The 26,960-nt window shown below is 41.9% G+C and overlaps 1 protein-coding gene across 2 annotated transcripts in view; it reads right to left on the bottom strand.

The window, feature by feature from the left end:
- The window catches only part of mlxip (MLX interacting protein), a 120,059-nt gene that overhangs the window by 61,022 nt on the left and 32,077 nt on the right, over positions 1-26,960 (bottom strand). For both annotated transcript variants that reach the window (XM_078227515.1, XM_078227514.1), the window contains exons 2-6: positions 7,265-7,371; positions 5,251-5,336; positions 4,840-4,929; positions 4,571-4,612; positions 991-1,213 (exon numbers count right to left, since the gene is read on the bottom strand). In XM_078227515.1, the coding sequence (XP_078083641.1) occupies positions 991-1,213; positions 4,571-4,612; positions 4,840-4,929; positions 5,251-5,336; positions 7,265-7,371 (548 nt within the window). The remainder of the gene's footprint in view (positions 1-990; positions 1,214-4,570; positions 4,613-4,839; positions 4,930-5,250; positions 5,337-7,264; positions 7,372-26,960) is intronic.

Genomic DNA, 26,960 nt, shown 5'->3' with positions numbered 1-26,960 from the left:
TTGGAAGATGCTGTCTAAGGAACCTTGGTGAGTTCCTGTAGTGCATCTTGAAGATGGCACACACTGTTGCCACTTTGCATTGGTGGTGGAGGGTGAATGTTTGTAGATGGTGTGCTAATCAAACAAGATGAATTGTCATGGATGGAGTTGAACTTTTTGATTGTTGTTGGAGGAGCTGAAATCATACAGACAAGTGGAGAAGATTCCATCACACTCCTGACTTGTGCCTTGTAGATGGACAGGCTTTGGAGAGTCAAGAGACAAGTTATTAGCCACATGATTCCTAGCCTCTGACCTGCTTTTGTAGCCACAGTATTTATAGGGCTGTCCAGTTACATTTGGTAAATGGGTAATTCTAGGTTGTTGAATGTGAGGGATTTAATGATGATAATGCCACTGAATGTCAAGGGACAATAGTTACGATTCTCATTGGAGATGATCATTGTCTGGTACATGTGTGATGTGAATGTTACTTGACACTTGTCAATCCAAGCCTGAATCGTATCCAAGACTTGCTGCATTCGGACATGGACTGCTTCAGTATCCGAAGAGTCATGAATGGTGCTGAACAGTGTGTAATCAACAACAAACATCAATGAACATCCAAAGGAATGTCATTGATGAAGCAGCTGAAGATGCCTGGGTCTACAAATTCAAAAAGTACACTCCCAGTATTTGTGAAATTTGTCACTATGCACATGAAAGCAATAGGAAAGCACATACGCTGACCTGTAACTGTTGGGGAAGCAGTGTCTCCATTTTTTGACACAACTGCCATTTTTTTAAATCAAAGCATACATAGAAACTACAAGAACATTAATGATCAAAGATAATTTTGATTAAAACTTCACACAGATTGCAAGCAGATTTATGTATTACAGGACTTCTCAACAATAAAAGAAATATAACATTTGAAGAGATACACCAAAATCTTTGTAAAAACGTAACGCAAACAATGTAAAAAAAACGTGGCTCGCAATTGTCACTAACCAATCTCTCTTGGGTTGGGCCAGGCAACTGGATGGTGCGAGGACAAAGTTGAAAAAAGAGTGTCAGAGAATTCAGACATTAACATGTCCATATCCAGGAGCTGGTCCTCTTCCATAGGAACTGGTGTGTCACTTCCTTTCCTTTTTGCACGCCACACTGCCAAATCATCATCTTGAAATGGAATATAACAGGCTTCGGGGCAGCCATCATCAAACCCGGAAAGCTGTACATCGTTACCCAATGTTATAGAAAGAATGATTACTGTAACTAAAATATAAGCAACTTCTATCAACTAACTTATGATCCACAGGACTATTCTTAAAACTAGGACACTTAAATCAAATACTTTAGATTTGATAAATGAAACCTACAGCATTCTCACCAGTAGCCAATAAATTCTCAACTTGATATATAAAAAAAAATCTCTCATTCAAATAAAAATCGGCAATCCTAGTGGCATATTTTATTATACTGAAGGTGTAATAATTAGAAATATACTTATGCAGCTATTATTTAATGCATTTTAAAAATGTAAAATTGTTCAAACATGAAGCACGTCCCCCCAAGTAATCACAAAATTAAATCCTAAGATTTATTCATTCAATCTCATTTCTGTTTGTGGGAATTAAACTATGTTAGCTCTCGACTCGCCTCAGAGCGGCAGCATCATACTGGAATACTGCACTTCAATAACTAAGCAACTGTGTAAGATGCCCATTACCCAGAGCCATGACAGAAGCAGCAGTATTATTTTAATGAGGTACATAAGAGGCATGCAGGTAGCTGAAGGGAGCTGATCAGAGGCATTGAAGAACGGAGAGAAAATTAATACCATAGGATTTAATTTGTTGTGAAGGGAAGAAAAAAAAAATAAGATTCAAATGTTTCCTCACAATATTATGTTCCGAGCTAGGGGCTAGATAATACAATGCATCATATAGGAGAAAATGTCAGAACACAAATTTAAAAAGTGAAAATTGTCAGTTTACAAAGGATAAATACACTCCAGGATGTTTTAAAGTGACTCTAAATGAAGTTTAGAAAGTGATTCTTTTATATCCAGCAGATGGCAGTGTTTATTGCTTACTGTCTAATATTGCAGTTTAAGAACTAGCCTGAACAATTCTCATGATTCCTTTTAGTACAACTTCATATGTGTTTTGGCGAGTTGGGGTGACCAAGGAGAGAGAGAAAGAATTGAGGCACTAAACAGAAAGTGGAAAGCAGTAAGTGAACAATGTTGGGTGCAACAAGGCAATCTTATGGAAGCTTTTAATGACTGATTTGATTTGTCACATGTATTAGGATACAGTGAAAAGTATTGTTTCTTGTGCGCTATGCAGACAACGCATACAGTTCATAGGGAAGGAAAGGAGAGAGTGAAGAACATAGTGTTACAGTCATAGCTAGGGTGTAGAGAAAGATCAACTTAATGCAAGGTAGGTCCATTCAAAAGTCTGATGGTAGCAGGAAAGAAGCTATTCTCAAGTCAGTTGGTGCATGACCTCAGACTTTTGTATCTTTTCCCTGATGAAAGGAGGTGGAAGAGAGAATGTCCAGGATGCGTGGGGTCCTTAATTATGCTGGCTGCTTTTCCGAGGCAGTGGGAAGTGCAGACAGAGTCAATGGGTGGGAGGCTGGTTTGAGTGATGAATTGGGCTTCATTCACTACCTTTTGTAGTTTCTTGCAGTCTGAGGCAGAGCAGGAGCCATACCAAGCTGTGATACAACCAGAAAGAATGCTTTCTATGGTGCACCTGTAAAAGTTGATGAGAGTGGTAGTGGACATGCCAAATTTCCTTAGTCTTCTCATTCCTGTACTCTGCCTCGTCATTGTTTGAGGTCCGACCCACTATAGTGATGTCATCAGCAAACTTGAAAATCAAGTTGGAGGGGAATTTGACCACACAGTCATAGGTGCATAAGGAGTATAGTAGGGGGCTGAGGACACAGCCTTGTGGGGCACTAATGTTGAGGATGATCGTGGAGGTGTTGCTGCCTATCCTTACTGATTAGGAAGTTCAGGATCCAGTCGCAGAGGGAGGAGCCAAGCCCCAGGCTACAGAGTTTGGAGATGAGTTTCGTAGGAATAATGGCATTGAAGGCTGGGCTGTAGTCAATAAATAGGAGTCTGACATAGGTGTCTTTGTTATCTAGGTGTTCCAGGATTGACTGCAGGGTGATAGAGATGACATCTGCAATGGACCTGTTGTGGCAGTAGGCGAACTGTAGTGGAGGCTGGAATTGATTCGTGCCATGACTAACCTTTCGAAGCACTTCATAATGATGGATGTCAGAACCACCGAATGATAGTCATTAAGGCACGCTGCCTGGTACTGGGAAGATGGTCATCATCTTGAAGCAGATAGGGACCTCAGATTGTTGTGAAGGGAGGTTGAAGATGTCTGCGAATACTCCCGCCAGGTGGTCTGCGCAGGATCTGAGTGCTCATCTGGGTACCCCATTCGAGCCAGTTGCTTTCCATGGATTGACCTTAAAGGCGGCTGCTCTGACATTTGCAATGGTGACTTCAGGTACAGGTTCGTCCAAGGTTTCCGGGGTGGAGGGAGTGCTCTTGCTGACCTCCTGCTCAAAATGAGCATAAAATGCATTGAGCTCATCAGGGAGGGATGCGTTGGTGCTGGCAATTTTACATGCCTTCATCTTGTAGCCTGTTATGTCTTGCAGACCTTGCCATAGTCGGCAGGGGTCCGTGTGGCTTTTTTTTGGCTTTTTGGTGGATTTCCTTCAATCTTATCTGGCTTTCTTGTATAGGTCAAGGTCACCTGACTAGAAAGCCTCTGACCTGGACTTCAACAAGGGGGATTCAAGGCACTGGGATTTAGAACAGATTAATTCTAAACAACAGGGTTATCACTTGGGGCTAAAGGCTTGGTAAACAAAGGTAGAATGAGGAGTGAAGGAGACAAACATACAATGGTCTAGGTCCAGAATAACAGCAGAATGTAGAAAGTTGGTAGGGAACAAGGTGGCCATGAGATAGAGGGACATGCTGGCAAGGGTTGTTGCAGGATGAGGAATCAAAAATCATCTGGTGGCCAAATTTGATAATTTAGTAAGCGTGTTCATCTTTATGCCCAAGTTCAAGAATTCACTGAATAGTCATGCTTCTTTGACAATCCATGCTGCAGCACCCGAGTACAGCAAGCTACTGTACAAGATTGCTGCAACATGCAAATCATATATCAGCATATCTGATAGCTGCCTTCTACAGAATCCGTTAAAAGCATATCTGAGAGTTTTAGCAATAATTTTAAAATGCAAATGTAAATGCAACCATTGTCACTCACCCCTTAACTGACATCCAGAGGCAATTACAGTTGTGTTACTTTTAACTCTGAGACAAAATTATACTAAAATCTTACATTAGAAAATGCATGATTAACAGTCTCAGAAATGTACATTTCCACCAGAACACATGGTGAATTGTTGCAATCACTCCTTTGGAACAAAGTCAGTGTTTGGTATCACATCACACTCTTGTCATTTCAAACTCAAACAGAATATTTAAAAAGAACTCAACTTTAGTGAATGAGAATGTTTTTCATTTTAAACTTACTTTAATCAAACTTGATAGGTCTTCATCCTTGTGCTTCTGCAACTGGAAAAGAAAAAGAAAAAGCTAGAAGCATATTAAAGAAAAATCGATCACTGCAAAATGTGGATTTCAGAAACCTCGGAGAAATTATCCTTTCATTTTAATAGTCAATTGGCTTTTCAATTCCCTTAACTGTTTCGGAAGAACTCATATTTCCAGGGCACAAAACGCTAAGCAACTCAAAACAACAGAATCACTTGATAGCAAACACCAGAATTTAAACAGCATACCCTCTTTTTGAAGTATGTGCGCCATTTGTGGTACTCTCTTATTACAATCTCGATTCTTCTTTTCCAGAATTTTCCTTCTGTTACAGCTGCCTGGGGGATGGGAAAACAGGATTCATTCAAAATCTTTCAACTTTGTACAGCATTTGATATCTTGCACAATGAACCCAAATGATCATATTAAGGTTATTGCAAAATCAAAAGTGCATCCTGCTCATTAGAAAATAACTTGGAAATTTCGGACATTTTTCTTTTCTCGGTGAAGGAGTAAGTGACAATCTTACTGGTGTAAAGAATAGAAAAAGAACCAAAAGAATTATGCAATAAAGCACAGAAAAAGAAACAAATCATGTGCAAAAAATGGAATCTTCCCATAAAAGTTATCGGAGTCTCCCCTTAAAGAGTTTCACTTACTTCTGGACGTCGAGGTTCATCAAACTCAATAGTTCCATCTAGTGGAGTAACAAAGTGGCAAACTGGGTTGTCACGTTTTTCTACATCTAAGAGAAAACAAAACCTTGGTTACACAAGCAAGTATGGACATTTTACAGCATTAGCAATTCAAAATGGGGGGGGGGGATTGCACAAAAGATTACTAGATATTCTGCTCTAAACAATATCCAGCAACATCTGAATTTAGTGAGGAGAGTATCAGGCTTAAACATCAGTCAACTAACCCTCAAAACTTGAATAATTATTTGGTTACGAGTGGCAACAACAATCAATGAATCATAGAATCATCATAGAATCCCTACAGTGCAGAAAGAGGCCATTCAACCCACCAAGGCTGCACCGAACACAAATCCCATCCAGGCCCGATCACCATAACCCCTTGTATTTGCCCTAGCTAGTCCCCCTGACACTAAGGGGCAATTTAGCATGGCCAATCCACCTAACCCACATGTCTTTGGAGTGTGGGAGGAAACTGGAGCACCCTTGTGTGTTCAATGGGCAAGAGAGGATCTCACAAACAAACACGTTATAGGGATACATTATTGAGACTATATTAGAGATAAGAAAATTTTATTTTGAAAGCTCCCAATCAGTTGCAGCAAGCAATTAAAATGTCTGAAAATACAAAAGTGTAAAGATGTCTTACTGCAATTATATACTGCCTTACTGAGACTGTAACTGGAGCAGTGTGCACAGTTTTGGTCTCTTTACCCGAGGAAAGGTACACTTGCCATAGGAGGAGTGCACAGTTTCACTAAACTAATTCCTGGGATGCAAATACTGCCCTGTGAGGAAAGTTAAATAAACTAGCCCTTTATTCTCTCGAGTATAGATGAGAGGTGTTCTCATTCAAACATACAAAATTTCTACAAGGCTCAGAAGTGTTGATGCAGGAAAGGAGTGGTTCAGAACCAGGGATACCATCTCAGAATAAGGGGCAGAGCATTTATGAGTGAGATGAGGAGGAATTTCTTCACTCAGGAGGCTGGTAAATCTTTGGAATATTCTCTGCTTCAGTGGGCTGTGGAGGCTCAGTTATTGAGGATTTCCAAGATTTGAGATTGATCGATATAAACACCAGGAGATGCGGGAATAGTGCAGGAAAATGGTGTTGAAGTGGAAGATCCCATTGAATGGTAGAGTGGGCTCGAAGGGTTGAATGGCTACTCCTGCTCCTATTTCTTGTGTTCTTATATAGACAGATATACAATTACAAAATGTCTCTTCTAAGCCATGTCATCGGACAGGGCACCAGCCAACAAGTGAATAATAGTCAACATGGCCATTTTGCACAGCAATGACAGAGGCTGCGGAGCAATAACCTGCATTGTTCTTGTATGCTTGTTTTAAAGTAAACACAAGCAAAGAATGACAACAGAATGTCACAATGGGACACAGTAACAGCGGAAACTGTGGGTAACCATTTCTTTCTGAAGGATCCTCTACCTGCAGTAGAGATTATTCTACACACAGGCTAGTGAAAACATGTTAAAAATCAGATTATTAAAATTCAATGCGAATTGACTAATATCTGCTAGTTCTTTTTTCTAACGTTGCTTTTAAGAGTCATGAAAAAAAGCAGAAGCACTTGAGGAGTATCATCCATCCTGAAAGAAAGTCATTTTAAAAAGTCAGGCCTGTATAAATATTACAATTTTCAAATTAATCTGTTCTTGTTTATGTCCAATGGTGCAAACTTGTTCAAACACAAGAACATTCAATAGTCATCATCCGGGTGGGAAAAAATAAATTTAACCTCGACTTCCCAGTCACCAATATATTAACTGATGGACACTGACTTAACCTTGTACTTGAGCAGGTTGGAGGAGTGAAAATGGATACACAGGGTAAGATAGCACAACAATGAGGCAGCAAAATGAACTGATACAGGAAACGTGAATCGCTGTACTTTGCCAAAAACTGTAAATGCAAATTACCAACCGAGAAAAGAGTGAGGTAAAGAGATTTCACTCACACTGCATGTACCATGCCCTCCAGATAGCATTGTTCAGTCGAATCTTGTCTCTCCATAGAAGCTTTAATCCTTTGAAATTTTTCCATTTAGGAGAAACCAATTTTCCACTAGAAACAAATGCATTAGGTTCAATATATGGCTGTTTCAACAGATTAAAGAGTCAGTATGATTTGAAATATATTAATTTAAGTGATTTGTATGTGAAACAGCAATTATCGGACAGGTGTGTCTGTCAGCCTTGCTGATCTTTGGCGTCACGGTAGCACAGTGGTTAGCACTGCTGCTTCACAGCTCCAGGGACCTGGGTTCAATTCCTGGCTCGGGTCACTGTCTGTGTGGAGTTTGCACATTCTCCTCGTGTCTGCGTGGGTTTCCTCCGGGTGCTCCGGTTTCCTCCCACAGTCCAAAGATGTGCGGGTTAGGTTGATTGGCTATGCTAAAATTGCCCCTTGGTGTCCTGAGATGAGTAGGTTAGAGGGATTAGCGGGTAAAATATGTAGGGATATGGGGGTAGGGCCTGGGTGGGATTGTGGTCGGTGCACTCGATGGGCCGAATGGCCTCTTTCTGCACTGTAGGGTTCTATGAATCTATGAATAAAAGGTTCTCGATTCTATCATGCAAGTGTGGACTAAAGTTCAGCACTGACAACAAAAATGAAAGTCATGTTACTGACAACATTGGAGAGGAGTGTAACATTGACAGCAGGCAAGATGACTGTGGGGATGTGGCAAGTTCTTTTATTGGTAACAGGGATGAATCCCATCTCCCAAAAACAGGTGGGTTGGGGGTCTTGTCACAGGTGAAAATAAAAAGCGAAACAGGAACTGAACCTGTCCACTTCCAATTTTAACAGAGATGGAATGGGAGATTGGTAACCCATTTCTAATTTTATAGAGACAGCATGTCTTCATTTCAACAGTCATTCTATTGTTACCCACAGAACATCTAGTTTCCTGAGCCTCAGGAAATTCGCCACCTTAAAGGGTGGAACAAGGCTGAATCAATGCAGTAAATAACATAGCACAATTTCTGGGCTAGGATCAGCTGGAGTGCCTCCTCCCAGTCCACAATATACTCAACAAATCTCCTCAATTGACCAGCAGATGTCTTCCCAGCATGATCAGGAACTCTCATCTCCCCCACCCCTGCCAAATGATCTGCCTCATTCCCCCAGTAAAACTACCTGCTCCTATAGGCTTCTCACACAAAAGACCTCCAGCCATTCAATCAGACTACCTGCAGGCAAGGACCGCACAGAAAACAATTTAGAGCAGCCGCATAGTTAAATTCTACAGGACACCATAGTGGTCAGGCCCAACAGGGACCAGGTCAAGGAGAAATCTGAAATGGTGGTCATAAATTTGAATGGACATGAAGGTAACCAAACGCTCATAAGAACATAAGAAATAGGAGCAGGAGTAGGCCATCTAGCCCCTTGAGCCTGCCCCGCCATTCAACAAGATCATGGCTGATCTGAAGCGAATCAGTTCCACTTACCCACCTGCTCCCCATAACCCCTAATTCCCTTACCGATCAGAAATCTATCTACCCGTGATTTAAACATATTCAATGAGGTAGCCTCCGCCACTTCAATGGGCAGAGAATTCCAGAGATTCACTACCCTCTGAGAGAAGACGTTCCCCCTCAACTCTGTTCTGAACCGGCCCCCACTTATTTTGAGGCTGTGCCCTCTAGTTCTGGTTTTCCTTCTAAGTGGAAAGAATCTCTCTGCCTCTACCCTATCCAGCCCCTTCATTATCTTATATGTCTCTATAAGATCACCCCTCAGCCTTCTAAACTCCAACGAGTACAGACCCAATCTGTTCAATCTCTCCTCATAAGCTACACCCCTCATCTCCGGTATCAACCTGGTGAACCTTCTCTGCACTCCCTCCAAGGCCAATATATCCTTTCGCAAATAAGGGGACCAAAACTGCACAGTATTCCAGTTGCGGCCTCACCAGTGCCTTGTGTAGTTGCAGCAAGACCTCCCTGCTTTTATATTCTATCTCCCTCGCGATAAAGGCCAACATTCCATTCACTTTCTTGATCACCTGCTGCACCTGCAAACTGAGTTTTTGCAATTCGTGCACAAGGACCCCCAGGTCCCTCTGCACAGAAGCATGATGTAATTTTTCTCCATTTAAATCATATTCCAATTTACTATTATTTCTTCCAAAGTGGATAACCTCACATTTGCCAACGTTATATTCCATCTGCCAGATCCTCGCCCACTCGCTCAGCCTATCCAAATCTCTCTGCAGACTTTCCACGTCCTCCACGCAATTCGCTTTCCCACTCATCTTCGTGTCATCAGCAAACTTTGATACCTTACACTCAGTCCCCTCCTCCAGATCATCTATGTAAATGATAAACAGTTGAGGCCCCAGCACCGATCCCTGCGGCACGCCACTGGTAACCAACTGCCAACCAGAAAAGCACCCATTTATTCCAACTCTCTGCTTCGTTAGATAGCCAATCCCCAATCCACGCCAACACCTTACCCCCAACTCCATGTACCCCAATCTTCTGCAGCAACCTTTTGTGAGGCACCTTATCGAATGCCTTCTGGAAATCACGAGTCATCTTCATAAAAATCCAGTAAATTCGTCAAACACAACTTTCCCTTCATGAATCCATGCTGCGTCTGCTTGATCGAACCATTCTTATCCAGGTGCTCTGCTATTTCCTCTTTAATGATGGACTCCAGCATCTTCCCAACTACGGACGTTAAGCTAACCGGCCTGTAGTTACCAGCCTTTTGTCTACTTCCTTTTTTAAACAGCGGCGTAATAGTAGCTGTTTTCCAATCAGCCGTCACTACCCCAGATTCCAGTGAATTTTGATAAATAACTACTAATGCATCTGCTATTACCTCAGCCATTTCTTTCAGTACCCTGGGATGCATTCCATCCGGGCCCGGGGACCTGTCTACCTTCAGTCCCATTAGTCTACCAAGCACCACCTCCTTAGTAACAGTAGTTGTATTAAGGACCTCGCCTCCCACCAACTCTCGATCTCTAATATTCGGTAAACTATTTGTGTCTTCCACCGTGAAGACCGACACAAAGAACTTATTTAAAGTCTCAGCCATTTCCTCGTTTTCCACTATTAAATCTCCCCTCTCGTCCTCCAAGGGTCCAACATTCACTCTTGCCACTCTATTCCTTTTTATATATTTGTAAAAACTTTTACTATCATTTTTTATATTTTGAGCTAGTTTAGTTTCATAATCTATCTTTCCTTTCTTAAATCACTTTCTTAGTCGTTCTTTGTTGTTTTTTAAAGCTTTCCCAATCCACTAATTCTCCACTATTTTTGGCCACTCTGTACACATCTGTTTTTAATTTAATACTCTCCTTTATTTCCTTCGTTATCCACGGCTGGTTATCCCTTTTCTTACAGTCCTTCTTTATCACCGGAATATATTTTTGCTGTGTACTTAGAAAAATCTCCTTAAAAATCCTCCACTGTTCCTCAGCTGTCCTACCTACCAGTCTGCTCTCCCAGTCTACATTAGCCAATTCCGCCCTCATCCTATTGTACTCCCCTCTGTTCAAGCAGAGGATACTGGTTTGGGACCCTACTTTCTCACCCTCCATCTGTATCAGAAATTCAACCATATTATGATCACTCAACCCAAGAGGATCCCTCACATGCTTTACTTTCTCACAGTACCGCTGTAGCCATGAGATTGGGTACGTTATCACTTTACTGTTCAATTTAAATAAACTATGTTGGGGGGTGGATGGGATTTTTTTTTTAAAAAAAACATTTAAACCAATAAATATTTTGAACAATGCTCTTAATTAAGCTATCAAATTTCTCCCATCATAGTTCAGAATACAGGTTTTGACTGATTCATGGTATTTCCAGGCACAAATGATTCGGAAATTATGACATTTGTATTTTAAGCTGTACTGCCAGCTGTTTCACAGTTTGTGACTCCAGCCAAGCAGTCTGCACGTCTGCTACAACTCTATACAAAATTCTCATGGCAAAACTGCTCAACATAACTGATCAGGGATTGCAGCTTGCTGCTTTATTAGCTCAACACAAATGGCTCCCAGAAACGGGGTTGCTGTGTGCACCCCCGTTCACATTTTTTATACAATGCTTTGAAGACCCTGTTTTTAAATTGAAGAAGTGACCCATTTTAATCTTGCAGCATTGGCAGAACCTGAATAAGAAATCCAATCTCCTGAGACCCAGAAATGCTCAGGTCCCGATTTTCATGAGATTTGTGATATGACTCACATGCAAGCAGATCCTCAGAGGGGCTAATGTTGATATAATAGGCAGAGAGGGGTTTCACCTGGCAGATTTCAGCTGTTGCTCACAGCAAAGGGACGGTAGTTCCAATAGCAGTTAGAGTGCATTTGTTAAAGGAAGCTCTATATAATCTGCAGCAGGGCAGATCAACAAGTCTTATGGGTACTCTATATCTTTAACCTGACAAATAGAAGCTTAAGGATGATTAAACGATCACAACACTTGAGATGGAGTCAATCTAGTCAGAAGTGGAATTAATGGTAGAGTCTCTAATGGGAGTATAAATTGGTTTAAGCGGTGAGAAGCTGATGGCAATAACAGCAGGTGCTTCTGGAGGGCAGTGCAAGATCCAGTTCTGTGGGAGCTACAGCCATTCACAACTCAAATAATTTGTCGGACATTATTTATTGAAATATTAAAACTTTTCCGCAAGGAATAGACAGTCCAACTAATTGGAACGCTACATGGCAGCTTGGCCAGACCCATCTTTGCATCACTGAGGCGGGTAAAATCTTAGCACACAGTGACACTTAGCGATTGTGTGCTGATGGTCAAGGTGAAAGATCCTGTCGAATGGTTCCCTGAGCAGACTGTCAAAGACATTTGGCAGAATGCCTCATCACCAGTACTTTCAAACAAGCACCAAGATTGGTGGTGAGAGAGGCCCACCCCTCAGATCTTTCCTCACACATCCAGAGTCTCAACCCCGCTGCATGACGACCTAGAGAGGAAGCTGTGGTGGGAGACCATTGTACACCACCTCAGAACATGCTTTTGGAAAGAGATGCAGTAGTTTTTTTATGTTCGTCCCGAGCAGCTCTGTACTCTACAGGTTATTCCAAGGGATGGACACCACGACTCCTTAGACAGCACCTTCCAAACCCTCGACCACTACCATGTACAAGGACAACAGCAGCAGATGCATGGGAAAACCACTACCTGAAACCTACAAGTCATTCACCATCTTTGGTACTATATTGCCAAGTCAAAATCCCAGAACACTAACAGCACCATGGATGTACCTACACCACAGACTGCAGCAATTCAAAAAGTCGGTTCACCGCCACTTTCTTAAGGGCAATTAGGGACGGGCAAGGAACCTTGCCAGCGAACCCACATTCCGTGAATGAATTTTTTTTTAAAAGATAGAAACATGTGGCATTTTTAACCTCAATTTCAAACCCGTTGACAAAGGGATTATTGTTATTTTGTGACAGTATGACCTCAGCCTGGTTCTGGGGGAGCTCCCACTATCTGGCAGCTCCTCCTATCCTCTTTGTGAACTATCACTACACTACACTACAGAACACCAAACTTTTTTTTGTTTTAATTTCTTCTTGCAAGTCAGCATTTATTGTCCAGCTCAAGTTGCAAGTCATGGGCAATTTGTGCAGTTTAAATTTTAATGGTAACAGAAATATATTTTAGTTTTCAATGGTTTCGTTTTGTGAACATTCTTGAAAATGCTTTGTATTTTAGAGACTCAGTTTGAATTCAGTTAAATGGAGTGTCAGAATAAAAAAAGTTAAGATAGATTAAGCCTGACCAATTCACACATAGTAAGATAATTATGGCTAGACTTTGAGACTATTACAACACAACACTTTAGCCCTTATGATAACGGAATGTGTACCTGGGGACATACTTTCAGAACTACCCTTGTGTGTAAAATAACCAATCATAAATTAACTGGATCACCATGTATGATATGAATCGAAAGTAGATTAGGTTTCAGCTAAATAAAAATAAGTGAAAACCATTCACTGGCTCATTCCTCAGGGTAATGTCATGACCAGAGTCAAGCTGCCTGGTTTAAATTTCAAACATGTTTGGCAGTTAACTGTCAGTCACCATCAACTGGTGCATTCTCAATGACAATGTTTCTACCAGAATCCACTTGCCAATCAGCACTTTCTTCTCATACCGTATAAATTTGTCGTCTTCCCTGAATTTTTATTCTTGCAAATGTCCGAGTGCAAGATGAAAAGCTTTGACAAACATTTTGTTTCAGCAACACTCAGATTCTATACGAACAAACAACTACTTTAATATCGGATTGAATTTTAAACAAAGTTATTTTTACAGAGTTACTCCCAATGTTTAAATGGTTCTATTGCTGTAACTTATTTGTTTTACTTTCTCAATCTACCAGCCTAATATCTTATATAACTGGCTATTTTAGGGAGGCACCATTTTTTGGGTCTATCAGCAGCCATAAAGCCAAAACACTTAAAATATGTTGTTGATTTCCGTACATATACATTTGGAAAGTGGGTGGAGAAACATTTTCAATAAGACTTCCAAAAGAAAAGTCTTCTTCGCCACACTACTTTAGCACCACTATTTAGAAGTTTAAAAAATAAACTAGAAAATGAGATGTGTTGCCAAAAAACTGTACAGAATATAAGTTATTCAATTACTCAACCAAATAAACCTCTCCATAATAACATTCCTCCCTAACACCTATACTTTATTACATTTAAGAGACATATAGAAATCCCATTTACAAGAAAGGAGTCTATTTTGTTGAACAGAGAGAAAATATGGGCGGCACGGTGGCACAGTGGTTAGCACTGCTGCTTCACAGCTCCAGGATCCCGGGTTCGATTCCCGGCTCGGGTCACTGTCTGTGTGGAGTTTGCATGTTCTCCTCGTGTCCGCGTGGGTTTCCTCCGGGTGCTCCGGTTTCCTCCCACAGTCCAAAGATGTGCGGGTTAGGTTGATTGGCCAGGTTAAAAATTGTCCCTTAGAGTCCTGGGATGCGTAGGTTAGAGGGATTAGCGGGTAAAATATATGGGGGTAGGGCCTGGGTGGGATTGTGGTCGGTGCAGACTCGATGGGCCGAATGGCCTCCTTCTGCACTGTAGGGTTTCTATGTTTCTATGTAGCTAGACGCAACATAATCCCGTCAGACAAGAACAACACCCAAATAGTTTGACACATCATTTCAAACTATGTTACAAGTATTGGTAATAGTAATTAGCCATAATCCATGAAGAACCAATAGTATCTCTCTCCATTAGAAAGAGAGAATAAATAAACAAATAAATTGCCAATGAAATAATTTTTGCACTACCAGCAAAAGACACATCCTCTTACCAAACCCATAAACCATCCGAATGTCCCTACACCAACTTGCTCCACCAATTAGTGCCCCCACACCAATCCAATACATACTACGCAAATCCACACCACGACATCCTGCCCACAACATAAAGCACCCACAAAGAATAAAAGGTCATCCCATCCCACCAGCTCTGGAAGCGAGAGAGACAGACACACACACTTGGCTACAGCTTGAAAGGCACTATTTCACATCAGGCGTTGGGGGTAAGGAAAAGAGCCATGCCTCCATGAACTACCACAGCAGGTACAGGGATTGAATTTGTGCTGTTGGCATCATTCTGCACGACACTTTAAGATAGCTGACCAACTGTGCTAACCAACCCCCCCACGCAGCCATTGACTGTTGTATGTATAATGGTTTTACAGATGGTGTTTACCTTCTAACCCCCTCCTCAATTCAAAAAAAGCTGATATTCAATATGAACTCGATACTGGTAGCAGCACTGCCAGGCATAAGTTGTTTTGAACTCCATATGAGAAGCAACATGAAATTCTAAACTACGTGGCCAGGCTCAATTTAGACTATGCCAGTACAAACACATTACTTGCAGATCAAAACAGAAAATAAAACAGTAAAAAAGCCAGAAAGATTAGTTTACACTGCAGATTAAATGGCTCATTATGAATGTTTATGTGCTGGTACAGATATTTCTAGACAAGGAATAATGCAACTTGAAACACGGGAACCATGGATGATCAGAGAAATTGCAAGTCTAGTCAAAAAGAAAAAGGATGCATAGGTAAGGTCTAAGCAACTAAAAACAAATGAAGCACTTGGAGAATACAGGGAAAAGTAGAAAAAAACAAACAGGGAGTTAGGAGGGCAAAAAGGGATCACGAAATGTGCTTGGCAGGCAGGATTAAGCAGAATCCCAAGGCATTTTATATGGTAAAGCCATTACGAGGGAGGAAGTGTATTATAAAGCATTAAGGTAGACAAATTTCCAGGGCCAAATGGCACCTATCCCAGATTACTGAGGGACACGAGAGGAAATTGCTGTGCCTCTAACAGAAATCTTTGTTTCCTCATTGGCCACAGGTGAGGTCCCAGAGATTGGAGGATAGCCAATGCTGTCCCGTTATTTAAGAAGGGTAGCAAGGATAACCCAGGTAATTATAGGCCAGTGACCTTGATGTTAATGATAGTGAAATTGTTGAAGATTCTTAGGGATAGTACCTATATACATTTGAAAATAAATGGTCCTTTAGCGACAGAGGGCATGGTTTTTTATGAGAGGGGTCATGTCTCACTAATTTGATTGAGTTTTTTGAGGAAGTGACAAAAATGATTGATGAGGGAAGGGTTCTGGATGTTGTCTACATGGACTTTACTAAAGCATTTGAAAAGGTCCCTCATGGCAGGCTGGTGCAAAAGGTTAAATCACATGGGATCAAGGGTGAACTAGCTGGATGGATTCAGAACTGTCTTGGCCATAGAAGACAGAGTGTAGCGGTGGAAGGGTGTTTTCTGAATGCAGGTCTGTAACTAGTGGTGTTCCACAGGGATCAGTGCTAGGGCCTCTGTTGTTTGTAATGTGCATAAATGACTTGGAAGAAAATGTAGCTGGTCTGATTAGCAAGTTTGCAGATGTTACCAAGATTGCTGGAGTTGCGGATAGTGATGAAGATTGTCAGAGAATACAGCAGGATATTGACAGGCTGGAAAATTCGGCGGAGAAATGGCAGATGGAATTTAATCTGGACAAATGCGAGATGGTGCAGTTTGTTAGATCCAAGTTAGGTGGAAGCTATAAAATAAAATGGCAGAACCATCACGAGCATAGACACACAGAGATCTGGGAGTACAGGTCCACAGATTCTTAAGATAGTGGCAGCACAGGTGGAAAAGATGGTGAAGAAAGCACATGCCATGCTTGCCTTCATCAGCCAGGACATAGAGGATAAAAGTTGGCAAATTATGTTACAGTTATATAAAACATTGGTTAGGCCACATTTGGAATACTGTGTCCAATTCTGGTCGCCACACTACCAAAACGAGGAGGCTTTGGAGGGAATACAGAAAAGGTTTACCAGGATGTCGTCTGGTATGGAGGGTATTAGCAATGAGGAAAGATTGAATAAACTGGGATTGTTCTCCCTGGAAAGACAGAGGCTGAGGGGCGACCTGATAGAAGTTTATAAAATTATGAGCGGCATAGATAGTGAACAGTTGGAAGTTTTTTCCCAGGGCAAAAATGACAATTACATGGGGGTACAAGTTCAAAGTGAAGGGGGAAAAGGTTCAGTAGAGATGTGCAGGGAAAGTTTTTTTTTGCAGAGGGTGGTGGGAGCCTGGAATGCACTGCCAAGTGAGGTGGTTGAGGCAGACACATTAGTGATATTTAAGGCTTATCTGGATGGACACATGGCCAGATGGGGAATAGAGGGATACAGGCGGTTGGTCTAGATAGGACATGATTGGTGGGCCGAAGGGCCTGTTCCTTTGCTGTACTGTTCTTGTTCCAGTGTCAGGCCACAGCAAGGATCTTTCCTATGAGTCCTATTTAAACTCCTCACTTCTCTCTGGCATTCAATTATTCAAACTGTCTCATCATTACATTTGTTTAAAAAATGTAATTTTGCAAGGCAAATTGTTCACGCTCGCTTGCACTTATCAGCGGTATAAACTACTAGGCCAAACCTGGCATTTTTTCAAGAACATTTTAATTTTACACTTCATTTTCCTATTTTAGCTGCTTCAATTCATTGTTAATTTTCCCCTCAATTCCTTTGTCAACCTCATTTGTTTCTCAAACCTTCCTCCTTTAGATACCTTCAAACATGATGTATTGTGCAACAATGTGAACAATAGCCATTCACAGCTTCAGAAATGAAACGATGTGCCAAAATTACCTAGCTCGACGGAGATCCTTCAGAGAAGCAGAAACAGGAACGGGAGGGAAAAAGTTAGGATCAAAACTGGATTCTGTATAGGCAGCATCATGTCAAAGATCACGGGCTCACAACAGAAAGTAAGACATGGCAAAATTCATAACTAAAGTCATGTCACTCGCTTTGTGCTCTTCTCCTTTGGACTTGCATTAAAATGAATCTTAAAGAACTTCCTTGCAGTCTTGCAAATTGTTTAGCTTTAAACATGCTTTCAAGCCTTTTTAGTACAGGAAAAGATGCAGAGAAGGGATTTTTTCATTGCATCAAATAGGGACTGTATTCACTGTTGGAACATTATCTGCTCCCAAGCTTGCATGCTAAGCCACAAGTAGGAAAATATGCAAATCTATGTGGCAACCACTATTGCACAAATATGGCAGCGGCTTCTACACAAAACAGTGGTTTAGTAAAATGTAAACTTTCCCACCAGCTAGTTATTTCTTGCCATTTCAATGAATTTGTTGAAAATTAAGAACTAAGGCTTACCATAATCCACAACAAACATAAAAGACATTTCTCTTCCACGAAAGACAATAGAAGCAGAATCATTGAATATTTTTAAGGTAGAGTTTGACTCGCAAAAGAATGAAAGGTTATCGGAATGTGGGGTTGAGATGACAATCAGATCTTCTTGAATAGTGGAGCAGACTCGAGAAGCTGAGTGGCCTACTTCTGTTCTGAATTCATGTTTATACGACAGCTGCAGGGTTACTTGACCCAACTGGAAAATATTTTTATTAACTACCAACAGTAATCCTCATCATTCTGGTTTATTACCTGCCTGGAGTTCTTTGTGGGCAAGTTATAAAGTTTTCTAGCCGTAATAGCACACCATTTCAAAAAAGTCAAATGTGCCTACTTAGCAGCCTCGCATTCCCTTACACTTACTGCAAACAAATCGCGGGTGTAATAGTATACATTAAAGGATTGTGTTGAGTTTAACTCAAAAAACTGCTTTGAGCTTGGGTATCTTCAGATGAATTTATAATTCAGAACAGTGTTTTCAAAGTGTGGAAGATCCCCTCCAAATGCATTCTTGGGTATACTCCATTTCCAGAAGATAATTTCACTTCCTCAAAAGGAAAACAGTGCTGCTTGCTACCTTTACAGAGAGGTTTGACTAAAACCTCCATGCCTGACATTTTCATCTTTAGATTCTAACATTTTCTTTGTACACTTCCCATTTTTCACCCTCCATCTACTTTAGCTTATTCAAAACTACTAATAATCTATCCTGCCACAAGAACTGCTCATTCATTATCCTTGCTGATCTTTATCGGTTTTAATTACCCAGTGCTTTATTTAAGTTTACAATTCTCATCCTTGCATTTAAATTGCTCCAGACGTCCACTGCTTCATCCCACCACTGATAGCCATGATACAGTTACATGGCCTTAACACTTTTTTCCAAAACCTCTCTGCCACCTGTCTTATTTGATCAGGTCACTGCTCCTTACCTTTCCTTCGACTTGACATTTGCTTTCTCATTTCTAAAGCACTCTGGGAAGTTTTGCTACGGTGCTGTACAAATAGTTCAGGTTTTAATATTCAATAACAGAAACTAACAAACCAACAAATCGAGAAATCTAACAATCTTGCAGACTCCCTGGGGTCCTCTTGTTAACTCCCTCGGCCTTGGAGATCCCAGTTTGAAAACCTGAGATAGGCAAGTGTGCAGGGACAAAATATAAAAATGGCGAAAAACAATGTACAGAGATTGGATAATTTTCCAATTCATTAAATTCTTCCAAGCTTTAATGGAAAGTAATCTATACACTTTAGCTATTTTAAAAGTCACAGAAACGGATGGATAGGAAAATCCGAAACTATTATTCTTATAAACTGACGGACAACTGAAAGAAAGAGCCCTTTTGGTCCAACTTGTCTATACCTTTGTTCATACTCCACAAAGGTATCCTCCCAGTCCATCTACCTGGCAATCTTTAAGCAAAGCTTTCTATTTCCTTTTGCCACACTCTCATTTAGATTTCTTCCGAAAGCGTTTGCGCAATTCACCTTAAATACTTCCTGCGGTAGTGAGTCCCACTTTGAGTAAAGACATATCAGTTTATTTCCCTCTTGGATTTACTAGTACACGGTAACATCTCCACTCTAGGAACTATTGTTTGGAAACATCAAAAAAAAATTTCAACAGAAAAGAGCAATTCAGGAATACCATCAGCATCAGTTTAATGCAGATTTGTAAATGTTGATATTCAATATGCAGCACCTTGGGAGCAGAAACATGGAAGATACAATATTTAGACAAGAAAAACATTTTTTAAATTACTGCTCAATACCATTTTTAATGATTGGTTCACCTGCACTCTATCTTTTTGCTCATTTACCTCATTCAATTTCTTATTTTCTAAAGTACTGTACAGATAATGCTTCTATTTTTCTTATCAAGGTGCATCATTTTACATTTATCTATGTTAAAGCATATTTGCCATGTCTAGTTCTGCAAATTTTCTAGTGTCTTCTTGTTTGTATGATGTTGCACACTTTCTCAGTGTTAGCTACCAGTTTGCTATCATCTACAACTTTTGATATCGAGTTACTTGTTATTAAGTCCTTGGTAAAAATAGACATCTCATTTTGACATTTTCTGGAACAGCTTGGATCTGGCAAGCTAGCTAATGCCTAGTTTCTGAGTGAAAGAAATTTACCACTGTTGTGGATTGCACAGAGTAAGACTAACACATGCTCAACTGCAGGCAGCCATTGTTCAATTACTTAATGCACACCACCTCCAAGAGGGCAGCAGAAAAGACAGTAGACAGTCCAAAGATGTGCAGGTTAGGTTGATTGGCCATGCTAAATTAACCCAGTCAGGGCATTAACAGGATAAATATGTGGGGTTACGGGATTAGGGCCTGGGTGGGATTGCGGTCAGTGCAGACTCAATGGGCCTCCTTCTGCACTCCAGGGATTCTATGGATAATAAAATGCTCCATGATTACATTATATTAGATTTTTGACAGACAAGGGAGTCAAGGATTATGGGCAGCAGGCAGACAAGTGGAGTTGAGACCACAACCAGATTAGCCATGATCTTACTGAACGGCAGAGCAGGGTCGAGGGCCAGAATGGCCTACTCCTGCTAAATCCAATGTTGCCATGTGTTCCTACTACATTCCCTCCCCACTGTAACTTAGACATTAAAATGTAAAGAACATAAGAACATAAGAAATAGGAGCAGGAGTAGGCCATCTAGCCTCTCGAGCCTGCCCCGCCATTCAATAAGATCATGGCTGATCTGAAGTGGATCAGTTCCACTTACCCGCCTGATCCCTATAACCCCTAATTCCCTTACCGATCGGGAATCTATCTATCCGTGATTTAAACATATTCAACGAGGTAGCCTCCACCACTTCAGTGGGCAGAGAATTCCAGAGATTCACCACCCTCTGAGAGAAGTTCCTCCTCAACTGTCCTAAACTGACCCCCCTTTATTTTGAGGCTGTGCCCTCTAGTTCTAGCTTCCTTTCTAAAAGGAAAGAATCTCTCCACCTCTCTCGCCCCCTCATTATCTTATAGGTCTCTATAAGATCCCCCCCTCAGCCTTCTAAATTCCAATGAGTACAAACCCAATCTGCTCAGTCTCTCCTCATAATCAACACCCCTCATCTCTGGTATCAACCTGGTGAACCTTCTCTGCACTCACTCCAAGGCCAATATATCCTTCCACAAATAAGGGGACCAATACTGCACACAGTATTCCAGCTGCGGCCTCACCAATGCCCTGTACAGATGCAGCAAGACATCTCTGCTTTTATATTCTATCCCCCTTGCGATATAGGCCAACATCTCATTTGCCTTCTTGATCACCTGTTGCACCTGCAGACTGGGTTTTTGCGTCTCATGCACAAGGACCCCCAGGTCCCTTTGCACAGTAGCATGTTGTAATTTTTTTCCATTTAGATAATAATCCAATTTGCTATCATTTCCTCCAAAGTGAATAACCTCGCATTTGTCAACGTTATACTCCATCTGCCAGATCCTCGCCCACTCACTCAGCCTGTCCAAATCTCTCTGCAGACCTTCTATGCCCTCCACACGATTCACTTTTCCACTTATCTTTGTGTCGTCTGCAAACTTTGTTACCCTACACTCAGTCCCCTCCTCCAGATCGTCTATATAAATGGTAAATAGTCGAGGCCCCAGTACCGATCCCTGCGGCACGCCACTAGTTACCATCCGCCAACCAGAAAAGCACCCATTTATTCTGACTCTCTGCTTCCTGTCAGATAGCCAATCCCCAATCCACGCTAACACCCTACCCCCACTCCATGACCCCCAATCTTCTTCAGCAACCTTTTGTGAGGCACCTTATCAAACTCCTTTTGGAAATCCAAAAACACCGCATCCACCAGTTCCCCTCCGTCAACCGCACTAGTCGCATCTTCATAAAAATCCAACAAGTTCGTCAAGCACGACTTTCCCCTCATGAATCCATGCTGCGTCTGCTTAATCGAACCATTCTTATCCAGATGGCCTGCTATTTCTTCCTTAATGATGGATTCCAGCATTATCCCAACTACAGACGTTAAGCTAACCGGCCTGTAGTTACCCGCAATGTGTCTATTTCCTTTTTTTAAGACAGCGGCGTAACATTAGCCGTTTTCCAATCCGCCGGCACTACCCCAGAATCCAACGAATTTTGATAAATAACCACTAACGCATCCACTATTACCTCTGACATTTCTTTCAGTACCCTGGGATGCATTCCATCTGGGCCCGGGGACTTGTCCACCTTCAGTCCCGTTAGTCTACCGAGCATTGCCTCCCTGGTAACATGAATTGTATCGAGTACCTCTCCTCCTACCAACCCTCTATCGTTAATATTCGGTAAACTATTTGTGTCTTCCACCGTGAAGACCGACACAAAAAACTTAAAGTTTCAGCCAATTCCTCATTTCCAACTATTAAATCCCCCCTCTCGTCCTCCAAGGGTCCAACATTCACTCTTGCCACTCTATTCCTTTTTATATATTTGTAAAAGCTTTTACTATCTTTTTTATATTTAGAGCTAGCCTAGCTTCATAACCTATCTCTCCTTTCTTTATCTCTTTCTTAGTCATTCTTTGTTGTTTCTTAAAGTTTTCCCAATCTTCCGATTCTCCACTATTTTTGGCCACTCTGTACGCATCGGTCTTTAATTTAATACTCTCCTTAATTTCCTTCGTTATCCACAGCTGGTTATCCCTTTTCTTACAGTCCTTCTTTATCACCGGAATATATTGTTACTGAGTACTGAAAAGGATCTCCTTAAAAATCCTCCACTGTTCCTCAGCTGTCCTACCTACCAGTCTGCTCTCCCAGTCCACCTTAGCCAATTCAGCCCTCATCCTATCGCACTTCCCTCTGTACTTCCCTAAAATGGTGCACACACAATTTCACAGAATACAGTATGACTAAACCAACATCAACAATATCTGAAATTTATAGGTTGGATTGCGTGTTTCTACTGTAATCACAACCAAAACAAAGATGTAAATCACTCTGGTAATATTGGCCATAAGGAAAAAAACTGTTTTCCTTTTAACACCTTTGTGTTTTAGAAAATTATTTGAAAAGTAATGACATTTTTCTTCTTCCTTTTAATTAACCTATCAGGATTCTTTGAGTATCTTCACCCATTTGTATCTGCAACCACCTCTTTCTGCCATTTCTATGGCGGTGGCCTCATTGCAGACCTTCACATGAGCTTTGTCTGAAGTTTGGCCTGGATTTTATTGTTCTTTAGGCCTTTGATTAACATGTCTAAGGATGAATTCTAAGTTAATACTATACCCACAGTGACCAGAGTTTCTTTATTTCAAGAACGTAATCTGCAACAGTGTTGCCTGGCTACTTTTTCCTTTGCCAAAACAGAACTTCAGTGAAATTTAATTTTTAATCGTGTTACAATGAACTCCAGAATTTCAGCATATTCCATAGTATGGGGGTCTCACGGACAACATTACCACAAAATCATTGTTCCAGAGGAGTAGCTAGAGTGGTGGTTCAAGTGAGGAGAGCTAGTAGGTAAGAGGTATTTTTAACTTACTCTTTTTTTTTCGGAGTTTTTTTTTCTCCAAGGCAGCCGGGAGTGTAAAACTGGAAGTAGGCCCCAGTGAATTTTTTGAGTCGGAGCAAGGGAGGCAGCGAGTGGAACACGAGACTGCGCAGGTGCCTGATGTCAGCCAGTAGCGTGCGGAAGGTTTAAAAAGCAGGCCGCTCTATCCAGCGGGCAGTGTTGTGAGCGGGTGGCGGAGTGAGAGGGAGCAGAGTGGGACGGCTTTGGCTCAAACAGGCTTCGGCGTGAACAGGCAGAGGCGAGGGTAGGTTCTGGTAAGTTGTTTTTGTTTCTTCAGAGTGGAAAGAATGCCAGGCAGGATGTTGGAATGCTTCTCTTGCAGGATGTGGGAAGTCAGGGAGACCCCAGTCTCCCTGACAACGACACCTGCAGGAGGTGCATCCAGCTGCAGCCCCTAACAAACCGCATTAGGGAACTGGAGCAGGAGCTGGATGACCTCCGGCTCATTCGGGAGAATGAGGAGTTTATAGATAGTAGCTTCAGGGAGGCAGTTACACCAAAGGCACAGAGCACAGGTAATTGGGTTACCGTCAAGCGAGGGAAAGGGAAAGGGCAGGCAGAGCAGGGTTCCTGGGGCCATTCCCTTCCACAACAGGTATACCGAGTTGGATACTGTTGTGGGGGATGCCTTACCTGGGGCAAGCTGCGGCAGCCGGATCTCTGGCACGGAGTCTGGTTCTGCAGCACAGAAGGGAGGGTGGAAGAGGAGGAGAGCGGTAGTGATAGGGGACTCAATAGTCAGAGGTACAGACAGGAGGTTCTGTGGTTGTGACAGAGACTCCCAGATGGTTTGTTGCCTCCCGGGTGCCAGGGTCAGGGATGTCTCTGATCGCGTGCACAGCATTCTGAAGTGGGAGGGTGATCAGCCAGATGTCATGGTACACATCGGTACCAATGACGTAGGAAGGAAGAGTGAGGAGGTCCTGAAGAGTGAGTATAGAGAGCTTGGTAGGAAGTTAAAAAGCAGGACCCAGAGGGTAGTAATCTCAGGATTGCTACCTGTGCCACATGCCAGTGAGGGCAAGAGTAGGATGCTCGGGCGGATGAACACGTGGCGGAGGAACTGGTGTAGGGGGCAGGGTTTCAGATTTCTAGATCATTGGGACCTCTTCTGGGGCAGGTGGGACCTGTACAAGAGAGACGGGTTACACCTGAACTACAAGGGGACCAATATACTTGCAGGGAGGTTTGCTAGTGTTATTGGGGAGGGTTTAAACTAGATTTGCAGGGGGATGGGAACCAGAGTGCCAGAGCAGATAGTGCAGCGGGGGTGAAAATAAATGATGTTAATAGTTCATGCAAAATCACAAATACAAGGGTTGTGCGTGGTGGCAATAATCTTCTGAGGTGTGTCTATTTCAATGCCAGGAGTATTGTGGGGAAGGCAGAAGAGCCGAGGGCGTGGATTGACGCATAGAATTATGACATTATAGCCATTAGTGAAACTTGGCTGCAGGACTGGCAGCTCAATGTTCCGATGTTTCAGACGTGATAGAGGCAGAGGGATGAAGGGTGGGCGGGAGGGGGTGGCATTGCTAGTCAGGGAAAATGTTACAGCAGTGCTCAGGCAGGACAGATTCGAGGGCTTGTCTACCGAGGCCATATGGGTGGAGCTGAGAAACAGGAAAGGTATGACCACATTAATGGGATTGTATTATAGACCACCCAATAGTCAGCGAGAATTGGAGGAGCAAATCTGCAGAGAGATAGCAGACAACTGCAGGAAACAAAGTTGTGATAGTAGGGGATTTTAATTTTCCACATATAGATTGGGACTCCCATACTGTTAAAGGTCTAGACGGGTTCGAGTTTGTAAAATGTGTTCAGGAAAATTTTCTAAAATCAATATATAGAGGTACCAACTAGAGAGGATGCAATATTATATCTCCTATTAGGAAATGAGTTAGGACAAGTGACGAAAGTGTATGTAGGGGAACACTTTGGTTCCAGTGATCATAACGCCATTAGTTTCAACTTGATCATGGATAAAGATAGATCTGGTCCTCGGGTTGAGGTTCTAAACTGGAAAAAGGCCAAATTTGAAGAAATGAGAAAGGATCTAAAAAGCGTGGATTGGGACAGGCTGTTCTCTGGCAAGGATGTGATTGGTAAGTGGGGGGCCTTCAAAGGAGAAATTTTGAGAGTGCAGAGTTTGTATGTCCCTGTCAGGATTAAAGACAAAGTGAATAAGAATAAGGAACCTTGGTTCTCAAGGGATATTGGAACTCTGATAAAGAGAGAGAGACATGTATAGGCAACAGGGAGCAAATAAGATGCTCGAGTATAAAAAGTGCAAGAAACTACTTAAGAAAGAAATCAGGAGGGCTAAAAGACATGAGGTTGCTTTGGCAGACAAGGTGAAGGATAATCCTAAGAGCTTCTACAGGTATATTAAGAGCAAAAGGATAGTAAGGGATAAAATTGGTCCTCTTGAAGATCAGAGTGGTCGGCTATGTATGGAACCAAAAGAAATGGGGGAGATATTAAATGGGTTTTTTGCATCCGTATTTACTAAGGAAACTGGCATGGAGTCTATGGAAATAAGGCAAACAAGTAGGGAGGTCATGGAACCTATACAGATTAAAGGGGAGGAGGTGCTTGCTGTCTTGAGGCAAATCAGAGTAGATAAATCCCCAGGACCGGACAGGGTATTCCCTCGGACCTTGAAGGAGACTAGTGTTGAAATTGCAGGGGCCCTGGCAGATATATTTAAAATGTCGGTATCCACGGGTGAGGTGCCAGATGATTGGAGGATAGCTCATGTTGTTCCGTTGTTTAAAAAAGGCTCAATAAGTAATGCGGGAAATTATAGGCCAGTAAGTTTGACGTCAGTAGTAGGTAACTTATTGGAAGGAGTACTAAGAGATAGGATCTACAAATATTTGGATAGACAGGGACTTATTAGGGAGAGTCAACATGGCTTTGTGCGTGGTAGGTCATGTTTAACCAATCTATTAGAGTTTTTTGAGGAGGTTACCAGGAAAGTGGATGAAGGGAAGGCAGTCGATGTTGTCTACATGGACTTCAGTAAGGCCTTTGACAAGGTCCTGCATGGGAGGTTAGTTAGGAAGGTTCAGTCGCTAGGTATACATGGAGAGGTAGTAAATTGGATTAGACATTGGCTCAATGGAAGAACACAGTAAGAAGTTTAACAACACCAGGTTAAAGTCCAACAGGTTTATTTGGTAGCAAAAGCCACACAAACTTTCAGAGCTGCAAGCCCCTTCTTCAGGTGAGTGGGAATTCTGTTCACAAACAGAGCATATAAAGACACAAACTCAATTTACATGAATAATAGTTGGAATGCGAATACTTACAACTAA

This window comes from Mustelus asterias, chromosome 13, assembly GCF_964213995.1.
Source record: "Mustelus asterias chromosome 13, sMusAst1.hap1.1, whole genome shotgun sequence".
NCBI classification, from domain to species: domain Eukaryota; kingdom Metazoa; phylum Chordata; class Chondrichthyes; order Carcharhiniformes; family Triakidae; genus Mustelus; species Mustelus asterias.
The sequence above is the reverse complement of the archived record's forward strand: the minus strand, read 5'-3'. Positions and strand labels throughout refer to the sequence as shown.